This window comes from Mytilus trossulus, chromosome 4 (genome assembly GCF_036588685.1).
Source record: "Mytilus trossulus isolate FHL-02 chromosome 4, PNRI_Mtr1.1.1.hap1, whole genome shotgun sequence".
Taxonomy (NCBI): Eukaryota; Metazoa; Mollusca; class Bivalvia; order Mytilida; family Mytilidae; genus Mytilus; species Mytilus trossulus.
The window spans coordinates 39,385,881-39,407,696 of NC_086376.1; the positions used below are offsets into that span (position 1 = coordinate 39,385,881).

General features: G+C 32.6%; 2 protein-coding genes and 2 long non-coding RNA genes across 6 annotated transcripts; 2 read left to right on the forward strand and 2 right to left on the reverse strand.

Annotated features, from left to right (window-relative positions):
- Positions 1-346: 346 nt before the first annotated feature.
- On the reverse strand, positions 347-1,977 carry LOC134713913 (uncharacterized). Its single transcript, XM_063575195.1, has 3 exons — positions 1,865-1,977; positions 1,263-1,490; positions 347-824 (listed from the first exon to the last, which is right to left on the reverse strand). Exons 1-3 carry the CDS (start codon positions 1,922-1,924, stop codon positions 753-755), a joined length of 360 nt encoding a protein of 119 aa, XP_063431265.1. The 5' UTR covers positions 1,925-1,977; the 3' UTR covers positions 347-752.
- A 1,882-nt stretch (positions 1,978-3,859) lies between these two features.
- Positions 3,860-11,165, reverse strand: LOC134713914 (uncharacterized). 3 transcript variants are annotated; one of them, XR_010106422.1, is made up of 3 exons: positions 10,985-11,165; positions 6,069-6,196; positions 3,860-4,498 (listed from the first exon to the last, which is right to left on the reverse strand). It is a non-coding gene; the product is annotated as an uncharacterized LOC134713914 (long non-coding RNA). The 3 variants fall into 3 exon arrangements; XR_010106421.1 differs by having other exon boundaries at positions 3,861-4,498; positions 10,989-11,162; XR_010106423.1 differs by lacking the exon at positions 10,985-11,165 and adding an exon at positions 6,555-6,696 and having other exon boundaries at positions 3,861-4,498.
- LOC134713916 (uncharacterized) lies at positions 11,025-17,394 on the forward strand. The gene is made up of 3 exons (XR_010106424.1): positions 11,025-11,165; positions 16,549-16,679; positions 17,282-17,394. It is a non-coding gene; the product is annotated as an uncharacterized LOC134713916 (long non-coding RNA).
- A 216-nt stretch (positions 17,395-17,610) lies between these two features.
- Positions 17,611-21,086, forward strand: LOC134713917 (uncharacterized). Its single transcript, XM_063575197.1, has 7 exons — positions 17,611-17,710; positions 18,055-18,280; positions 18,879-18,985; positions 19,294-19,396; positions 19,735-19,861; positions 20,147-20,236; positions 20,708-21,086. Exons 2-7 carry the CDS (start codon positions 18,242-18,244, stop codon positions 21,079-21,081), a joined length of 840 nt encoding a protein of 279 aa, XP_063431267.1. The 5' UTR covers positions 17,611-17,710; positions 18,055-18,241; the 3' UTR covers positions 21,082-21,086.
- The last annotated feature ends 730 nt before the right edge of the window (positions 21,087-21,816 follow it).

Consider the following 21,816-nt stretch of genomic DNA (forward strand, 5'->3'; position numbering starts at 1 on the left):
CTTGACAATACATTAACTAGTAATTACTAGTAACACATATGTGAAGTGTTTTGTGTTTTAGACAAGTTATTTTTTCCAAGTCACATGACATACTCATGAATATGATGAATGAACTAACCTGTGGCATGGTAAACTGGTATTTGCTGCTCATTCTTTGTACAACAGTTTGTATTGGTATGACTGTGTGTATCCTACTGTTACTGAAATGAAAGAAAAAATATTGTAATTGCGTACGTGATTTTTTGGCATTTTAGAGAATGTTGAATTTTCATCTACCAACACTATTTGTGCGAAATTCTATTCATTTCCCTTATTTCTTCCCTCCGCTTGCTGTAAATATTCCTGTCATTTCATGCCCGTCTTTTGGTTCGTCCTTTACATAGTAAAATCTTCATTCTTCGTTTTGGCTTTAATATAGTCTCTCTTATCCTTTTTCTTTCTGTTTTTTTTTTACAATAGTTTTTAATTTTGTGATTCACATTTGCCTTGCAGACAGCCAGTCAGACAGTTAACATTTACCGTTTGCACTTTTGATGATCGTGTATTGGTTATTTGCTGACTCAAGACATTTGTTATCGATATTTTGAAAACCTTTTGTCTTTTTGTCATTGTTGCGTATTGGTACATGGAGAGAAAGAGATGTAGGAAAGATGCAAGTGACAGTAAAGTAACAAGAAAATCAAAGGTCAACATACTTCAATGATAATTAACAAATACATATTTGACTGTTCATCAGTTCATATGAAAATTACTTACACGGCTGTTAAATCTTGTGTCCTATCATTCACTTGGAATTCAATCATTTTGACTATGTCTTGTTCAAGCTAAACAAATAGAATTACAAAGGTTATTTAGAAAAGAACTAATGTTAATGAAAATAAAATTAAGGAAAATATTTATCTGTGCAGAATGTTAACATAACCTTAGATTATTACACTATAAGTCGTGAGATCTTATCCTATACTGTGCGAGGCAAACTTATTTACATCCTTTCTTGTACCCAGCACCAAAAAGTTGCCATACATTTTTCAGTGGTAGTTAAGTAAAAACCTTTGGCGTCAAATGATTCTTACTGTGTTTTGGCATTAAGGTATAATCTACATTTATGTGTGTATATTGGGTAGAGACGATCGCTGTTGTTACATCCAATAATTGTTCGACAATAAAGTCATACATGTAAGTTTTATCATTATTCTTAATTGTTATATCAAATAAAATGATTTTTTTTGTCTACTTTGTATTATGATATGGTGCATATTTACCTTTTTGACAGATGATCTTGTCATGGACTCCTGTTCAAGAAGATTTTGGTATTTTTGTTCCGTCCTTTTCGCTTGCTTTAATGTTTCCTGAAGATGTTTCTGAACTTTATTTACTGCTTTTCGTGTTGTGCGTTCTTCATGAGCACTTAAATTTTCTTTTATGTAATCATTTATCTTCTTTGAAGTATCCAACTTGTATGTAACTTTTCTGTTGGCAAGCCAACACACCTGAAATGTTATTTTTTGTTCAAATTCCAGAAATTAGGATGTCTTATTCAAAGCATTTGTTATCATTAGCATACATTTTTACAAGAAAAATGTTAGAAGGTCAAGACATATGATGAATTTCCTATTTAAAAAACAATGAATTATGTCCTTATAAACTTCGCTTAAGGGTGGGTTTTTTGGCGGACGGGGGGGGGGGGGGGGGGTTTGGGGGTTGTATCTGTTAGTTTACTCTTTTTATGGTAACTCTTTAAAGGATTGCATTTGACCATCCCTTTTCTTGAATCTTCAATTTCCCTTTTCTGTTTTATTAAATCTCACATTATTTTTTTAGTATATTTTACGGGGGAGGGGCTAAAGTGAATGATGATTATTACCTTTTGCTGATCCTGCAATTTCTTGTAAATTTGATTGTGTTTTTTAATCTCCTTTTCCATTTCTGTAATCTTCTTTTCACATTGCTTGACAATCTTCTTGTCAAACCTACAACAAATAATGTTAAAATATATTTTAACATGATTTAACGAAATTGTTGATTTCTATCAGTTTTTTAAGTCATCTATAAAATCATTATATATAGAAATATGGAAATGTGGTATGATTGCCACTGCGACAACTATCCACCAAAGTTCAACTCGGAAGTGGGTGTGGGCATTTATAGGCAACCGTAATGCATTCAAACATGAGAAAACCCCATATCGTAAGGTCGGCTATAAAACATGAAAATATAATACAATTCAATTTAGGCCTAAATCGTGAAACAAAATAGTTCCAAAAATTAAAACGAATTAACCTTGAATGGTCGGAAAAATTATAAACTCCCCGACCCCGAGAAAACTAATGATTTAGATCTCACAAGCTAAAACTATTTCTCAACTTAGACTAAGCGAATTCTTAAAATACTTACATTCCATTAAAAAAATAACCTATTCCGTACATCCTTGGAATATATATGGTCATTGTGACATCTGTGGCTTCCATTTCTATTATTTTTCTCTGCAAACTGTTGCTGAATCTTTGCGTGTATCTCTTTTCACGTCGTTGTGAAGGAAAGAGGAGTATGATGGGAAGGGCCGACGTCACAATGAAGACGTCTATCAGTTGGACGTTAAATCAACCCTACAAACTTTGTTAAAAAGACTGTTTTCGCCCTACAGAATACTGTCACTGGGAGTGAGTGCCTATGTACTGTTTTATTAACACAAACTAACGTTTAACTGGCAGTTGTAACCGCGGCTAAACATTTTAAAATGAGACGAATATAAGATATTTATACAAAGGCTTGGAAATATCTAGCTTGATGACTTAGAGAATGGAGATGGGAGGAGAAAACTCATGAGTATTGTCGAAAATCATTTGATTCAATATTCTTATACCTTTTTTGGTTTGCTCATCGTTCAATGCAGTACGGTGACGTATACTAAGTAGTTGATTATAGCTGAAAAAGTTTTGTGTTTGCTCAATTATGCAGGCCGAACGGTGAAATGTACATGTAGTTGACTTTACCGTTTCATTTTGCGTTTGGGTTGTCTCATTGTTGATGGCGGTACTGTTACATTTAGTTTTATAAAGCCGCATCATTTATTATGTGTTGGGTTGTTATCTTATTGAAAAGCATACCATATCTTTTTGTTTTATATTCAAGTAGTATTCATAATTTTGTTTGAAATTATTTTCAAAGACATTTTAACATACCTATGTTGTTGGGTTTTTTTGGTTTTTTTTTATATAAAAACACGTTAAATGTTTGAAACTAGATTTTAATGTTTCGTTTGTTTTTTATTTTATTTATGTATTGAAATTCTGTTCAGGTTGTTCTCTGACTGCTTATGACGTCTTTTTACTAAATCCATTGAATGTTGTATGTGTACTGATTGATATTTTAGTTTTAGATACATGATTTGTTTGTTAGTTGTTATTGGCTTTGAACTAACTGACAGTAATAGTACTCTCAGATCTGTACTTTGATAGTGTCTTTTTTTTTGTTATTAGGTATGACGGATGGATATATACCATTCAACGTCATCTCTGTTTTTTTGTTTGGTGTTTTGCTTTAAATCGTTCTGATGAGCATTTTTCCAACTGATTATTATATTCGGTTTTATGTTGTGCTGTTTCAGGTTAGAGGGATGGTTGAGCGCTCACATACATGTTAACACGTTCGCTTGCATTCTGTGCCCGTCCCAAGTCAATAGCCATTAGTTCAGTGGTTGTCGTTGGTTCATGTGTGTCATAATTGTTTTTTTCGTAAATTTGTTTTTAAATTATAATTTATTGAATTGTTTCTCAATTTTCATGCCACGGCATTTTAAGTATAACGTCTCATGAAACGCGAAAGACGGCCAGAAACAACAACTTTTTTCATGGATCTAAATTTTGAAATCAGATAATAATTTCTTTAGTTATTTTAAGACGAAATTAGCCAAATAAAATCTTCATGATCTTAAAATAAAAAAACAGTATGTTTAGTGATTTTTTAACTCGATGTCTCTGACAATTTTCAAAAAAATAAATTCTAAATGGACAGTAAAGCCGTCCCATCAGTTCAATAATATTAAATAAAAACACATCTCCTGGCAACTAATTACTCCAAATGTTTAGTAGGTACGTAAACAAATTACTCCAACTACTTAGCAGTTATGGAAAGTACTCCAACTGTTTAGTGGTTCTACAAACTACTCCAAATGTTTTAATAGTATTTACGTTATTCTTTGACTATCGAAATGTTCACACATTTATTGGACGACATGTTCACACATTAATTGGACGACATGTTCTGTCTTTAGTTGCACAACCTTGTGTGATGTCGCAATCTCTGCCAGGTTTTACGGTGATGCATTTTAACCATAAACTATTCTGTTCTACTATAGAGGTAGATATTCTTTTTAAAAATTCTGCGTCGGATGTCGCTGTGACATTTTTCTGTCTGTCTAATTCTGTTTTAACTCGCTGCAGGTTTGATGTAAGTTCCCTTATTATATTTTTATTTTCGTTTATACAGCAATCATATCCTAAAAAAGAAAATAAGATTTAAAATATGTGTTTCCTTCGACTAAGTACACAATGTTGTTGTATTGACTTAAGAGAGGGACGAAAGATACCAAAGGGACAGTCAAACTCATTAATCGAAAATAAACTGACAACGCCATGGCTAAAAATGAAAAAGACAAACAGTAGTACACAGGACACAAAATAGAAAATTAAGGAATAAACAACACGTAACCAACCAAAAACTAGGGGTAATCTCAGGTGCTCCTGAAGGGTAATCAGATCCTGCTCCACACGTGGCATCAGTCGTTTTTTACTTACGTGATAACAAATCCGGTAAATAGTCTAATTCGGTAGGTCACATTCATGAAAGGGAAGGGGATTGAAGTTATGATGTAATGAAAATATCCGATATCATTTGTGAAACGGTTATTCCATAACGGTCAACCAACTCGTGATGGTGTCCGTAGAATTTACGATGGGATGGTTTCAACTTCACCATTTGGAACTCTTGAATTAATAGCTTCCTTGTTAGCAGCAACCCTCTATCAAGAAAATCATGAAAGGAAAGCACGGGAATATCGTATAATTGGGAGATATATATCCCGTATGCAGGTGCTGCTGGAATGTTGCTGCTTAGAAATGGAAAGTTCACAATTGGAAAGCTTAAATCATCTCTTTTGTCGTAAAGTTTTGTTTTCAACCGACCCTCATTGTCAATTTCTCGATTAAGTCGAGATATAAGGCCGGCTTAACTGTATCTGTAGTATCCTTTATCTCTAGTTCGATGGGATAGATGCGTTTCACATAGTCATTAAAGGTGGTATGGGTGTTTTTCACTGTCTTGGATTTAAAAAAAAAAAATCTTAGGTCCAGATTTTCAATCAAATTAGCTACATTTGTTGCAGGATTGTAGATAACTAATGTGAATTTGCATTTTAAAGAACAAATTTCTAAGATTATAACTTAGAAATATTATAATTTTACAAGTGTTGATTATTTTTGCTTGATTTTTAATATTTTTAAATTGGCATTTTAAGGGGGGCAACTCTTAAATGGAATTTTGCTATTCTGTCTTTTAGAAGTAAAAAACGCACGGTGTCCCTTTTTTGTTTTTGATATTTTCAAAGAATGGTATTTTATTTTACAATCATATTGTTAAGTTTAGCTGCTAATCACATAATGATGCTTTTTCCTACATATAATCCATACACAATGTGAGCTTGAGAAAATGCATAGTGACCTATTATTTTTATCATATTTTGAACATATATCAATTTTGGCAAATTATAATTAATAAATTCGATCATTTTAGATTTAGACTCCCATACCACCTTAAAAAGATAAAAAAAAAAAGTTGCTTAAATTCTATGTCATTAGTCCTTTAACAGGTGAGTACCTTTGCTGAGTCATTGTTAACCGGTACGGAAAATGTGTTGGAAGAAAAGTGTATGTTGTCTTTCGGATACTAACTAATTTATTTTGTTTGCTATGAATGCCCTTCTATGCATAATTTGACAAATACAAGTAAAAATTGTTCGATTGTACGATTTGATATCATTGTAAAAAAATATATATATAACTATAAATTACCTCTCTTCCAAGCCCAATAGTCCGGCCAGCACAAGTTAAAGTATCGGAAATTGTTCGTCGCAATCCCTGGAACAAGTACATAAAGTACGATAAGTATAACGAATAAAGGTCCCTGAAGACTTGGCATTCTGTAAAAAAAATCACATTGTTACAATTTGTTTGGGAAAATTTGCCCTTGAAGTAAATGCGCAACAACAGTTCTTGCATGTGTTTGTAAAACTTTTTGGTTGCATGTGTATATTAAGATTTTTCTTTCTCTTTCGTCATTTGGAATATGGGAATAGCAATTCTCTATGACATGCGGGTAATAAAAAAAAAACCTACAAGGCGTTTTAAACATTCCAACATTTATCATTATTAAACAGTAAATTTACAGAAAATGAAAATACCCATGATATTTCAAGACAGCACAAAATTGACAAATTGGTTGTATCAGTTGATGTTTCCTTTATAAATCAGATCAAAAGAAAAAAAAAAACGAATTACCTTGGTTTGCGATCTGTTCCAAGTCAAATTATATAATAATCTAAGTGTGGAATTTATAAAATCCAAATGCTATATATCCATATAAATTGCACAATTACTTCCGAAACTTACATCATCATTATCATATGAAGATAAAAACCCAATGAAACATAAGAATTTGTGGAAAATCCAAACTTCTCAAAATCACGAGTAAGATAAAACACTGAGAAATAGATAAATAAAACAATACTGTGCGGGTCTGGAGAGGGTTTATAGAGAAGATAACGATTGACAAAAGGTGCAGAATGAAGGGTCAAACAATTATAATAGAGAAAAAATAACCAAAATTTAAGAAAATGGAATTATGGGGTGCAAACATATATAGAATAGAGAATAATGGGCAAAATAGATAAAGAATAAAAAAAAAACATGGTAAAAAAAAAAGAATAAAGAAATTAGGAACCGCCATATAGACCCTCTAATATAGACACAATCATCAGAGGCTTAATTCTGATTAATTTACCCTTTGTTTTGTAATTGCTTATCAAGTTTATTTCTCAAGACTAGGGATAGTTTATATCGTTGTAGATGCTTTATATCAGCAGACAATGTAAAAAGTGGTTGTGTTTAAGATTTTTAATTAAAATATCTGACCTGATTTTATACACTGTTTAGCTTTTGAATGAAAGGGCGTATTTAACAATTCACTATGCCTAATGTTTTATAGTTTTGAAGCATGATTCAACAATAAAACACATCTCAATGACATCTCAATAGCGATCATAGTAAAACGAGTACTTCAAATTTTATATCCGAAGTTACAGTTTAATCTGTTCAGCAGATTATAGTAGTAAGGGCCTGTTAGAATATATAGACAATAACTGTTTAGTGTCTTTAAATATCAGCTGTATTTGTACGAGGCTACGAGACAAGGTGTATGCGAGCTTTAAGCGAGCTACTACACCTGTTTCGAGCCGAGTACAAATACAGCTGATATTTAAAGACCCTAAACAGTTATTGTCTTTATCCTGCAATTAATTCTGTATATTTTTTGTGTTTTGAAAGCCACAAAACTTACATATTTAGCATTTATTTTCTATTTGTAATCCCTTGAGGCCCGCGTAGTAATATCAAAATCACACATTACGCTGAAACGGGTTCGAAAAAAAAAAAAAGAATCTCGATTGGTCAACAATAATACATCGCTCAAGGTGAATAATTATCTTTTATAACATAACAAGTTAACCACTTATTTCAACAGTAAAAACAAATAACAAAACATTGTCAAATTTGAAACAGAAGTGTACGAGTTGTCCTACGCTTCAGACTTGACATTCACCAAACATGCATGCTGAAATTGACATGGTTGATTTTGTAACACAATCATACACGTTCAATACACGTTCAAGTTTTGAAATCGACAATTGTCATCGTCATTGGAATGCAACTGGAATACACATTCTGAGGTCACACAGGTTCAAACAGTACTCTTAGTCCGGCAGTGGGCGGAGCTTTAAAGCGATATCTGTATAGTATACAGATACAGCATATCGATATCTGTAGGGCTGTATCTGTATAATAGGACACCCAATTGCAGGTTAAAAGATAATTCATACAGTTCTTCGGCTGTTTCGGTTCTAATACATCCTTGACATTCAAATATTCGGCTTTGAGCGTTATTCATGAAAGAAAATCACAAGAAACACTTCTGACACATTTTATATCTTTATATAGAGTTGTTTTAAAATTTAAAAAAAATCTTGTTAAAATTATTTTCAAACTTTATTTTCAAATTACATGTCAGAATTGGCCATGGTTTAAATATGTTGGTGCTGAGAACGTGTCAAAAAAAGTTCACACTAAATATTATCTGTCTCAAGATCTTTCAATTTTAAAGTGAAACTTTGGTAACATATAACTACGGAAGCGTATTAGCGCCACACATTTTTTTTTTTTTTCCCTATGTTTGCGTTATAACGCAAACCTTTGCGTTGTAACGCAAACCTTTGCGTTAAACGCAAACATTTGCGTTATAACGCAAATCTTTGCGTTACAACGCAAAGGTTTGCGTTTGCGTTATAACGCAAAGGTTTGCTTTATAGGTTTGCGTTATAACGCAAAGGTTTGCAAAGGTTTGCGTTATAACGCAAACATAGGGAAAAAAAAAAATGTGTGGCGCTAATACGCTTCCGTATATAACAATATCGATTGATAAAAGGAAGATGTTCTATAAAAAGTGGGACGTAGTACTATGGTGAAATCAGGTATTACAAAATAATGCATGAAATGTGGCATGGTATTATTGGTTGCAAAATTTTGATATTTTTTATTCAAATGCAATATTTTTAATTTAATTGGTACATTTTTTCATTTAAATGCAATATTTTTATTCAAATGGTATAATTTGTCTCGTAGGTATTTTTTTTTATATAGTGGTAGCACCCTAGTTCTAGGCAAACAGATTAGAGAAAAAAACATAAACAACAAACTGTTCATAGATACCAGGTTTTACATTTTGAATGTGTGCCAGAAGCGCCTACAAAAGACTCATTAGTGACGCTCGAATCCAATAAAAGATTGAAAAGCCAAATGAAGTAAAAAGTTGAAGAACAGAGGACCAAGTCTAAAAGTTTAGCAAAATACAGCTTAAGAAATCTATTCATGCGGTAGAAAAACCTTAGTATTTAAAAAAAAGTGTTGGAAACCGTTAATTTATAAATAGGACCCTTGGATAAGTATGCACCTATGAATCTTGACTTGACGAGGAATCTCGTATGCATGTAGCCTCTAAGCCTTCATTCTCACTATATATATATATTTTTTTACGGCGGATGACCATGAGGGCATTCCGATGTATTGTTGCCGGCCCACAAACATTTTACTCAAGTGACTTGTGTTTTTGACTGATAACCAAACGTATTTCGTAAAATTACGCGGATATTATCGAGTGTAAAATAACATTCCTTATCGCTTATTATACAATAATTTCATTACTAAAGATTCAAGAACATAATTTTTAAGAACATATAAAATGGTATGAAACTGTTTTGTCGTGAGAAATGTATATGTCAATTCCGAAAGTTTGTGTTAACGCTCGTGAAAATATAGTAAAAAGAATGATTTGCAATAAACGCGTGAAAATATGAATGACTACTCAAATCAAAATTATTAGAAAAATGAAATATTACAGAAGAGTGTCCATAAAGTCATAGGAACTTAGGAACTTACAAGTTACAAGTGTATACATGTTCTTCATATACAGAAAAACGTGAAAATAATTGAAATTAATAGAAAACGAAAACATTGCGGATTTGGGAAAAAAGGGGGAGGGCAAAAAAATATTGTCCTGTCCCCAAGTACCTTTGACTGTACTGTCCTATTATTAGAATTCTGAATAGTAGAATAGAATGATAGAGAAACGAATGAAAATTATATATAACTGTTATACAAATATTAATATAATTCATGATAACAAACCAGAGTATACTGATAATAAAACTAAATTAAATGATCATACCGCTGCAATATCAATTATAAAGAGTTAATTACAGTGAGGTTGAATTCCCTGTCATTTGTTTATCATCCGCACACCAACTTGTCTCATGAAAAAATATGTACCATAACCTTATCTTCAGTTATACAAACTGTAGAAATGTACCTTGATTGAAGTCAATACGCTATTGTTTCAATTTGTTATGTATTATAAAAAAAACCATAAACATGTATGATTTATGATAATGTACTTTCCCCTGTGTCTCATACAGTTTAATTATATCCTGTTATTTTATAGAACATCTGTTAAAAACCGCAATAGAGTTTTTTTGACGATTAAATACTAAATTGTACTAATTAATAAATCTTGTATTATTTTAATTTAAGTTTCTTGTGTACAATTTGGAAATTAGAATGGCGTTCATTATCACTGAACTAGTATATATTAGTTTAGGGGCCAGCTGAAGGACGACTCCGGGTACGGGAATTTCTCGCTCCATTGAAGACCTGTTGGTGACCTTCTGCTGTTGTTTTTTTTCAAGGGTCGGGTTGTTGTCTCTTTGACACATTCCCCATTTCCATTCTCAATTTCAAACTTAAAATGCCACAAACAATATAGTTATATATCCCATTTTCGAGACCCATGTTGAAACAATAACGCTTTTACACTGTACAACTTCGTGACAAAAAAATCCGTCATCTACATGATCTTTCATATATCTTCTTTAGCATTTTACCTTCAAAGGCTGCAGACATGAAACTAAACTGGTTTTGGCTATTCAAAAAATGTTTTTAATCGAAAACTGTAAGCTTACATACATGTAACATTAAAAAATATACCCTATATCATCATCACGGGTTGATGATACAGAACAACGTTTTTTTCATTGATTTTCCTTCCCATAAAACTAATTCATATTGAATTCAATTCTAAATATAAAATAAAACGAAATACTCACTAACTCGAATAATTCAGCGCCCTCTTACGGTCTGGAATATAACGACTGGATTATTCAGGTTTAATTCTAACTAACTTCTTGACACGTACTTCAAGAAAACAGGATATTCACAAACGTTACAGACCAGTTGTATGGTATACTGATAAACATTGTATGGTGGAGTGGAATGGAATGATTCAAGGTTAGCACCTTTGTACGGTACATTTCTTGATTTCTGTAGATTTTGCAGAATTTTACGTTTATGAAATTAAGTAAAAATTTTCAGTTATATTCAAGAAAGAGTGTGTTTGTTTTGTTATATATTTATTTACTCCTTCAATTTTTTTTTTAGATAAATGCCCTCAAAACTTTCAGAAAGTTTGTTAATAAACACTAAAGATGAACTTAATGGGGGAAAATGTTACTTAAATAATGTAATAATGAGTAAAATTTCAAAATTTGCTCTACTTCTTTTTTAATTTGAAAGAAGTTATCATCTCGTTTTACACACACAGATGAAAGGACAAAACTCACTGAAGGAGAACAGTATCTACGACTACGAATTGACCAAATACAACCTTAGTAAATACATACTATAACATTTAGCGGAATTATTTTCAGACATCCGATTGACTTGTTGCATAATTGTATAAAACTATAATGATTAAGTTTATATCTGATGCACTATATATATATAATTATATATCATATCAATTTGTCAATTTGCCTGTTATTAGTGTCATAAATGTGAATATTATTCTACATGAGCAAAAGTACAACTGGGCATAATGTTAAACATTGTACGGTCTACTAGAGTACGTTTTTACAGTACATATACAACGATACAATGGTAGACGTACACAAATGATTTGTTTTTACTATACAAGAGAGAATGGCTTTTGAAAACATGAACTTTGTTCCAATTCAATTTAGATGATCTGAAACAATATTTAAGATAACTTTTTCTAAATTTATTTAAGAAGTGAACATATATTTGAATAAATATGAATGATAAACGGCATAGATAGTCTAGAACACTTATCTTCACATCCTTATCTTTTCCGCGATATTGACACAAATCGACGATTTTAAGGTAGAATTTTTAAGAAAAATTAATATTTCGATTTTCAAATTGTAAACTTTCCCTTTCTCACCAATAACATACCCTATCCAATGCTCCATTGTGAAGGGTTTACATACATTAACTTATACACAACGCTCGTGCAGGGACTTTCTATACTCCCTGGCTCGTGCTATACGAAATTCGTCAAAAGCTAAGTTTCCCTATTGTTAAATTTTGAGTGTGGTTTCGCATGGTTGATTATTCGTGAATATCACCACATGATTAACCTGTCGATGCACCACGTGTCGCTCCTTCTGGAGTTCCCGATATGTCATTAATTTTTGTTTGCTACCTTGATTTGTCTGTTTGGTCGATTAATGAGTTATAATGATAAAAATTACTGTTTCCTGATAGTCACAATCGCAAAATTCTTCCAGGGTTGAAATCAACATCGTAGCAGCTACGTAGCGGCTATGTAGCGCAGTGGCGGATCCAGAAGGGGGGGGGGGGGGGGGTCCGGGGGTGCGCACCCCCCTTTATTTTGACCGATCAATGCATTTGAATCGGGACATATATTTTGCACCCCCCCTTTTGCCCTGGGCTAGCACCCCCCTTTCGAAAATTCCTGCATCCGCCACTGTAGCGGCTACGTAGCTGCTATCTATATACATGTAACATCTAGTATATAGCTACACGTTCAATAGTCAAAATCTATGTAGCATTACGTAGCTGCTACGATATTAAACTTAACCCTGGATTTATGATAAAGCGACCATGTTGATAAAACTAAAGCCATTGAGCGCTTTTTCTTTTTCTTGAATACGAGACACTTTCGCAAGAAATACAACAATCAAGAAGAAGAAGATACACAAGGTGCCGTCATATCGGAACTGATTTACCTGGTTTGCGTTTAATATAGTAGCGGCTACGTAGTGCTACGTAGAATTTGACAATAGAACGTGTAGCTATAGACTAGTTGTTACATAGCTATTGATAGCAGCTAAGTAGCCGCTACGTAGTTGCTACGATATTGAACTCAACCCTGCTAACCATTATATAAACATAAACGATCATGTTCTCCTAATTAAATTTGCTCATTTAAGGAAGAAAGATGTCAAAATGATGATGATGGTGAAATGAAAAATTATCGTACAGTTGTTGCTTTGCCTTTAATTTGAATAAATGTAGTTGGTAATATTCGTTACCGCAACACTAATTATCAAAGGATACAAAACAATGACATTTAAAAAAAAAACTGGCTACCCTCTATTCTCATTATTCTCTGCATAGATTTGAACATTAGAATTTCAAAACGAGCTATCCTATGTCATGCATATATTCCAGACCATACGAGTATTTGGACCGTATACGTATACTCGTATGGTCCGAACATACGCGTACGGTCGGACCGTATGACTATACGCGTATGGTCCAGTACGAGCTGACCATACATGTAATTGGATCATATGAGTTAAATTCGAACAAACGTAATGACGTTACAGTCCGTATTGTTGACATTCATCTATTGCCTCTTTTCATTTCAGTTCCTGAGTACTAGTATTTTCTGCGGCGTTTTGTTGAAAAATAAACAATGAAACACAACAACATTAATAGATGACGTCGCCATTAACGCGTCACGAACCCCATATGAAACTTACTAACCCCATACGGTCTCATAGGGGGTCACCACGTGACGGCGTTTAACCAATCACAACGTGATAATTCATCTGTGGTCCGATAAGTTAAATTTAAAGCTTTATTTTTTCCATATGCATATGGAAAAAATAAAGACATATTCGTCTAACGGGATCAAAATGTACAGGAAAAACTGGTGCTCATGCACTGACCATTTATTAAGTGCATACGCAGTGGAAAAAGTTAATAGAAGAAATCGGAAAAGTTCAAGAGACACCGAACGATATCCGCATGTCAACGACGTTGTAGTCGCAACATTGTGACGTTGTCCAGCTGAGGTACCTTGGCGACGTTCAGTATAGTTGTCGCTTTAGTAGTAAAGAGAACGACGTTTATAGTAGAACTTAAAAAAAAAAATAATAAAAAAATCTACTATTCTTAAAGATGGAGAGTATTTCAATTTCAAGACTTGACTTAATCTTGAAGCAGTTTATTATGTATGTATTTAGTTACCATTAATATGTGGTTATTAACTTTATAAGTTTGTATTTTGATATAATATTCTTCAAAGACTAAAGGCGAAAGAAATGAACGTAGTTTAGCATGGTTTTCGAAGTAGAATGTACCAGAGGCTTCAAATAAGATAATAATGTTTTACTCGAAAAAAAATGATCATTGATAGTTATACAGCTTATGATAAAAAAAACCACCGGTAATTGAAACATCTAAGACTAGCTTCTTTAGATAGTAATTTAATAATGGCTGTCTCAAAACAATATACAAATAATGCTGTAGCAACGTAACGTAATAATAAGAGTTGCGGATGTGTATGATGTGAGTTCCCGGGTTAATCTGGATACTACCGTCCTCCTTAACTTATAAAAAAATAGAAGTTTGAAATTAAATAAATAAAAAGTATTTCACTTTGTTTGTGTTGTCTTTGATTAGCAGTCTGTATAAATTCACGTGTATTTCATATCATTGTCAGTTTATCTCCGTGACATAATGTAGTCATTAAAATTTTCTGGTACCCTACGTTCGCGTTGGGGTCTCTGATTTGACAATTGATTTAAACTTTGTTCATTGTTAATATTATTCTTTTGTTCTGTATTCCTTAGCAGTTCCTCTCTCCAATTTGCCCCCTCCCGCGCCTGTCTTGCGGGGGCCCATATTCTTCTTCTTTTACCAGTTTGTTTGCTATTTTAAATTTACTAGCATCCCTACGAATCTCTCTTTCATCTGATACTCTTCTTGCACCTATGGTTGAGCCATTTACTACAAAAACTACATAGAATACTGGCTCATATGCTGTTGTCCGTTTGTCTCTCTTGTTTTGTTCCAATAACACATACTCGCCTATCTTTAAATTGTGTTTTCTGGTGTTTCTGTTCTCAGCTTGATGTTTTATTTTGTCTTTGTAAGATTTGTCTTTTTCATTAATTCTTTTATCATCTTTGTTTGTTCTTGGAATACATCCTAATTTAGTTCTGACTCGTCTTTTCATGAGTGCTTCATATGGTGGTACATCTGTTGCTGGATGAGGTGTGGAACGACATCCCACAAGCATTTCATGTACAGCTATTGCACTATCCCTGTTTTGTAAATTTGCTATTTTTTCGGTCTTGTTTAATACTTTCATGAAGGCTTCGGCTTCTCCATTAGCTCTCGGGTGTAAGGGTGTAATTTTATGGTGTTCAAATCCTTGTTCTGCGGCAAAGTTGGCGAATTCAACAGAATTAAATGGTGGTCCATTATCACTTTCTAGCCTTCTTGGAATTCCATGTGTCGCAAAGATCCTCATAAGTTTATCTTTTGTTTGTTTGCAAGCGGTTGTGTTTACTTTTTCTACTTCAGGATATCTTGTTCTTTTATCAATTACCACTAAATTATAGTGTCCATCTGGATATGGTCCTCCAAAATCTACAGATACAACTTCCCATGGATTTTCTGGTATTTCTGTCATCTTCAATGGTTCTTTTCCTTGTTGTTTTGTTGTTACTTGACATTCAAAACAGTGTTTAATGTTGTCTTCAACCATAGCATTCATTGTGCTCCCAGAAGATATATACTGAATCTATTCTTTGCCCATCGAATAGATAATGCATCTTTTTCAGTCTGGCTATACCTCTTTTCTGTATCTGACAAAGATCGACTAATGAAATGTACTGGTTGTAATCCTTTCTCTGTTCGTTGAAATAATCCTGCTGACAGTCCTTCATTGAAACTTGCTTCACAACGTAACACTATCGGTCTCATCGGATTGAAAAATACCATTGTACTTTCATTTGTAATACTGTCCTTTAGCTTCTCAAATGCTGAATTCTCTCCGTGTCCCTGAACTGTGTATCTTTATGCGTTAGTATTCTAAGTGGTGCTGTTAGTAGTGTGTAGCTCGGTATAAACTTTGATAAATATCCAATCATTCCCAAGAAACTTCTTACTGCTTCTTTTGACTCTGGTGCTTTTGCTTCTTTTACAGCTCTAACTTTCTCATGTGTTGGCTTCAATCCATCCTTTGTAAATTTACATCCATAAAATTCTAACTCATTAACTCCAAATTCACATTTTTCTCTTTTTAGTGTTATTCCAAAATATTTTGCTCTTTTTAATACTTCTCTCAGTGTTTTGTGATGTTCCTCTGTATTGACACCCCCTATAAGTATACCATCCTCGTCGCCAATGAAACATCTAAGACTAGCTTCTTTAGATAGTAATTTGATAATGGCTGTCTCAAAACAATATTTTTGCTGTAGCAACGTAACGTAATAATAAGAGTTATACGGATGTGTATGATGTGAGTTCCCGGGTTAATCTGGATACTACAGTATCTTCTGTATAACTTTATTTCATTTATTACGAATTATTAATTATAATTATTTTCGTTTAGAATTGACCAGTATAAATGGTACTGTAGGCTTTTGAAGGAATTTGCAACGGAAACATTTACAGTAAATGGAATGCCAGCACCAATATATGTAGCGAAGAGAATGGCTTATTCCCAGGAAGATGACAATTTCGGTATTCTTTTTTATCATTGTAATGTTACAAACATTGTTTAGAATCTAATAAGTTAATAATTTTCACCTTTGAACATATATCTTTGAAATAATTCAAATATAATGAATTCGAAATGTGACAAAAAAAGTATAAGTGATGATTAACTTAAGAATGAAAATGAGGAATGTACCAAAGAGACAACAACCCGACCATAGAACAGACAACAGCAGAAGGTCACCAATAGGTCTTCAATGCAACTAGAAAATCCCGCATCCTTCAACCTTTTTGAGCCTTTATGGATAAAAATCGTTTGTAGTACTAAAGAAATGGTCCGTCATATGTTTGAAATCTCTTAAATTATATATTGATTTGTATGCTCCTATATGATTTGGAGATGATTTCTAATCTTTGATTGTTTTAAACATACTATCCACACTGATATGTGTCCTCACTTGTTAAGTTAGTTGTATAAAAATAAACAAAAACAAAAACAAACAGAACATTGCTATAATTGAATATGTAGACAGCTCTGCAGTCTATATAAAATTATGTCATATATTTTGTATGGACTGTGGATTATTGATAACTTATTTGTGTATATAATGTGTTATTTTTTTTTACAGGTATGGTTGAAATGAAGGACTTGTTGGTGCCACTTTGTAACACCGCCTATCTTCTAAACTGTCAGACACCAGCCAATGCTGTCATAAAAGAAAAGAAACCAGACTTTGACGTTACGTGAGTACATGTATAAGATGAATATACAATCACAAATGGTATATTGTTAACATGTTTGTATATTATCAAATGTTATATATAAGCTAGCTTAAATGTTGTAAGAACTTTGCTTTAACAACACATTCAAGAGACAGTCTTTAGATACAGATCGCAAATATATCATTGACACCAACAAATTATCTTAACCCGCATTTCATTCTTCTTTCAGATTTGATCCTAGTATTTGTCAAGATATTATAATAATGGAGAAGGAAGTTAGTCGTAAAATAAGGAGTCATATCATATGTCTGGAGGGACTCAGGGATTTACAGAAAGTAAGTTATAAGAACTATGATACATGTTAATAAAATAAAGAAAAGGAAAACACAAGACTGGACATAGTACGATAATTATACATTCAGTTATTCATAAAACATTAAATGAATTACATTTTTAAAATTGGACTTGTACTCAGTATTCAGGAATCTGAAACATTATCGAAAATTTTTAAATGTAATAAAGAGAAATATTAGGGGAAAAATTCCTCATGAGGACGTAATCAAAACGAGCTTGGAAAATGTAATTGAGATTTCAATGATTTTAATATGCATGTATATATTTGGATACAAACCTTTATTTCTTAAACTTATTGTCAGTGCTTGATTTTTATTCTTTCAAGGATTGTTGGTTCTGGGAAAAACGCCTTAAACACAGGAACAATTAGATTGGACACTTTCTTGAAGAAAAACATAGATGAAGAACAATCTAATACTAGTAAGCTTCAAAGCAAATATGATAATCTAGCTAAAAAGCAGAGTGAGGCAGCAACACGTTACAGAGCTATACTGGTTTGCTTCCAAGAAAAAATGGAATATGAGAAGAAACTGAGGACAGCTGTTTTGCAGGTAAATTTATTAATTAAAATTAAATTTAATTTGCTGTAAACTATGTCTATCAATTTTCTGTTCCAGATTATGTTTTTTTTTAATGTTTAATGCCGTTCAGTATGGAAATCCTATTTAGTAAGGTTGTCAAAATGAACACCAGACAACGAATTTGGTTTTCCCATTTAAAATTTGTTGTTCCTGCATTGTAGAAATTTTTACCAACTACTTGTAAAAGATAAGAAAATAAAATTTAAGTTACTAGTAACCAATCAAAGTTCAAAGGCGAACGCACAATCTGTAGTAAGCCTTTTGAAAACATTGACTTGCATTTACTTAGTTAAGGAACTTTAGGATAAATTCGTCCCTGTTATTCCACTGTCGGTACTAGTATTATCAAAGAGGAGCGGGGAGGGAGATTGAGGCCATTGAAAACATAATGTCAATAATGAATGGAGCTGCAGCAGACAACACACATTTTTGGCCAGAGGAAGGAGCCTCAACAACTGTTTGTTGTAATTCCTTTTGAGTTCGTTAGTTACTATCATGTTTCTTAGGTTATAATTATTAATTTTTTGTTTACAAAACCCATATTTTCAAACTTATTATTTTCTTATAGAAAGTGGCTGCCATCCGAGAAAAGTTGTCATCTGTCATGAAAGAAAGCTTAACCCATGCATACAGTGACATGATACAGGCTGCATACATGGCAACGGAACAAGATGGGTATGAACTTGCATCGTTTCTTAAGAAAAGTATGATAGTATGTAACAATGGTATAACACATCTTATATTGATCTATATCTAGTTGCTTAAATATTCATGGTGTTTAACAGTTTTTTTTAATGTATTGCCCAATGGACATATGTCTCAACTAGATGCTTTCTATGAACCCTTAAAAATATCACTTCACTCTACAATCTAACTTGACATACATGTGTATTAAAAGAGTACAATAGAATCAGTAGGATCTCCAGTTTCATGCGTGGAACTGTAGACGAATTTGATCTTATGCAATGATTTTTTTTTTTCAGATTTAACTTGGTAGATCAACAACTAACAGCAGTTAACATTGATGGCATCGTTGAGAAGTTATATGAGATAACATCATCCACCTACAACACACCAGTACCTGAGGTTTGTATACTTCAAGTACGACCCCGAAATACTTATCTTCACATTATCATTCACACAGATACAAAATAAATTCAATAACGTCCGTATTTAAACAGGCGGGTCGCTTGACCCAACCCCCTCTTTTGTGGGAAAAAAATTGTTGATTATATATAGGGAATCATTGGTAATTGTAAGCAATGACTATTTGTTATAAATATAACGTGTTGTACAGAAACACTTCAAATTCTTACAAAATTTTTAAAGCTGTTTTAATATCTTCTAAACTTATGTAATTTTCTCCAAAAATATCATCAGTTTTCAGTTTTAATTGAAAATAATATGCAATATTTGTTTTGTAGGATTTTATCCAAGCCTCTGAATCGGACGAAAAGTTGTCAGAGATATACTACAAGGAGAGTGACTTTGAAGTACTGGGAAAATCAAAGATTGAGAAATCTTTGTTTAACAAAACGGAGAGTGGTAAAGGTATAACTCTTCTTTCTTGTATATTTACAATATTTCTGGTATAGCTTTTATTTATATTTTAAATGGAAAGTAACTCTAAATAAAGAAAATCTGTCCATATATTTCAAATATTTCGTTTCTGAGTAACTGCATATGCATTTACATAGTAGTATCTGTTGATTGTTATTTACAGACGAATACAGCTAGATTTATAGTGCAAAGATATTCAAGCTGTTCAAAGCAAGTAAACATATTACTACAATTTAGTTTCATTTATTTAATATTTCATTTTAATAATAATTTTAGAAGGCTGTTTCTTTCCCATAAATGGCGGAATTCGAATAAATCCAGTAACACGTGGTGAAAAAAGAAGAGGAATTATCAACATCAAAACAGGTTTGTTAAGTATTTACTTTTAGAATGCTTCAACCGACCGATTTTGAATTATATCCCGAACCGAATCGAATCGTTAAATCGATTTTCATAATAGATATTTTTTTTAAACTGAGAATGCGTTGTTAAAATTTCTGATCACACAAATTCCCTATACCAGTATCCTCCTTCTTCATACAGAAGCAGGGGCGGAGGATGATCGAACCAAGAGTTTGGAAAACCTACATTTTGAGTGAACCTAATCAAGGATTACTTCATTTAGATAAATTTCCAAATTATAAATCATATCAGAATGAGAAGATTTGGTGAAAAAATAAGAAGATGTGGTATACATCTACGTCTCTGACTTATATATATAAATAAGGAGATGAGGCATGATTGCCAATTTTACTACTCTTATTACTTTAAGCTTGTCAATAAATGAATTCATTTTAGTTTGTAGTATGTATCTTATGTTTTATTTTATAACAACAGGTTACCAAGTGAAATTAAAGTTGTCTTTAATGGAAGGAAATATTGGTTTTGGATGGGTCAGACAAAATCTATTCTTTAGAGGGAAGACATGGGGATTTTATTTCCTGACATCAGAAGATTCACCAACAACATCAACAATAGGTGTGCCATCAGTTTTATCCATTAAAGCTATTCCAACAATTGAAGTTACCGATTGTTCTGACGATTACAGAGGACAGGGAGATAATCCATGTGTTATAGTCCAGGAAAACGACAAGCATGAAAATTCAGAAAAGAAAGAGCAAGAAGATGCAGTTGTAGTGCCTATGATTGAGAAACTTATTGCCGAATGTATTGACGAGATTGAACTTGAAGAAAACATATTATTAGTTTGAATTGGAAAAAAACAATTTTAATTTATAAGCCAAATGAATGTTTGAATTGTACATATAGTTTTAATTAATCTAATAAAATTTTGTTTCTGTTTTTGAAATCTTAGATTTATATATAAGAATAAAGAGATGTGATACTATTGTCAGTGAAGCAGCAGTTGAGCCAAAGACCAAAGGACAATGATGTAGAAAAACAACAGATCATTGAACGCTTTCAACAATAAGAAAACGCATATCGTACACTAGTACAGTAAGCAAAACAAGACCGTACCATCTTCAACAGCGAGCAAAATCATTCTGCAAAGTATGCAATAAAAGGGCCAAAATAAGAATATCCTGCAACATGATCTGCATTTCCGAACGAATGATTACAAAAATGTATGATCACATAAAGACACATTGGTTGCACCTGATGTTTGGGCACGACCCTCCTTTTTTCTTTCTTTTCTCTCTCTCTCTCTCTATTTTGTTGTTCTTTTAGTGCCAAGATTGTTTAATAAATATTTTTGGAACAAAATTATTTCAAGTGTTCTTAAGCTTGCTTATCATGATATTTTAGATTTTGCGCAACATATACATTCATTTTATTAAAGCTGAGTGTTTCCGCATAGTTGGATCTATTATATATACGTATCCCATCTTATTAAAATTATATCTTGTCTAAAGTTTTGCAGAACATAACACGTTTACAAGTTATGTAATGCTTCACTAGGGTATTTCTTTTAAATAAGTTTGTCT

What these genes read in the sequence shown, in the direction of transcription:
- LOC134713917 (XM_063575197.1), top strand. Translation starts at nt 18,242, where the DNA reads ATGGAATATGAGAAGAAACTGAGGACAGCTGTTTTGCAG. An exon ending in TGAGGACAGCTGTTTTGCAG is followed by an intron (nt 18,281 to 18,878) that starts GTAAATTTATTA and finishes ATTTTCTTATAG; the next exon opens with AAAGTGGCTGCCATCCGAGA. An exon ending in ACAACACACCAGTACCTGAG is followed by an intron (nt 19,397 to 19,734) that starts GTTTGTATACTT and finishes TTTGTTTTGTAG; the next exon opens with GATTTTATCCAAGCCTCTGA.
- LOC134713913 (XM_063575195.1), bottom strand. Translation starts at nt 1,924, where the DNA reads ATGGAAAAGGAGATTAAAAAACACAATCAAATTTACAAGAAATTGCAG. An exon ending in AATTGCAGGATCAGCAAAAG is followed by an intron (nt 1,491 to 1,864) that starts GTAATAATCATC and finishes ATAACATTTCAG; the next exon opens with GTGTGTTGGCTTGCCAACAG. An exon ending in CAAGATCATCTGTCAAAAAG is followed by an intron (nt 825 to 1,262) that starts GTAAATATGCAC and finishes CTATTTGTTTAG; the next exon opens with CTTGAACAAGACATAGTCAA.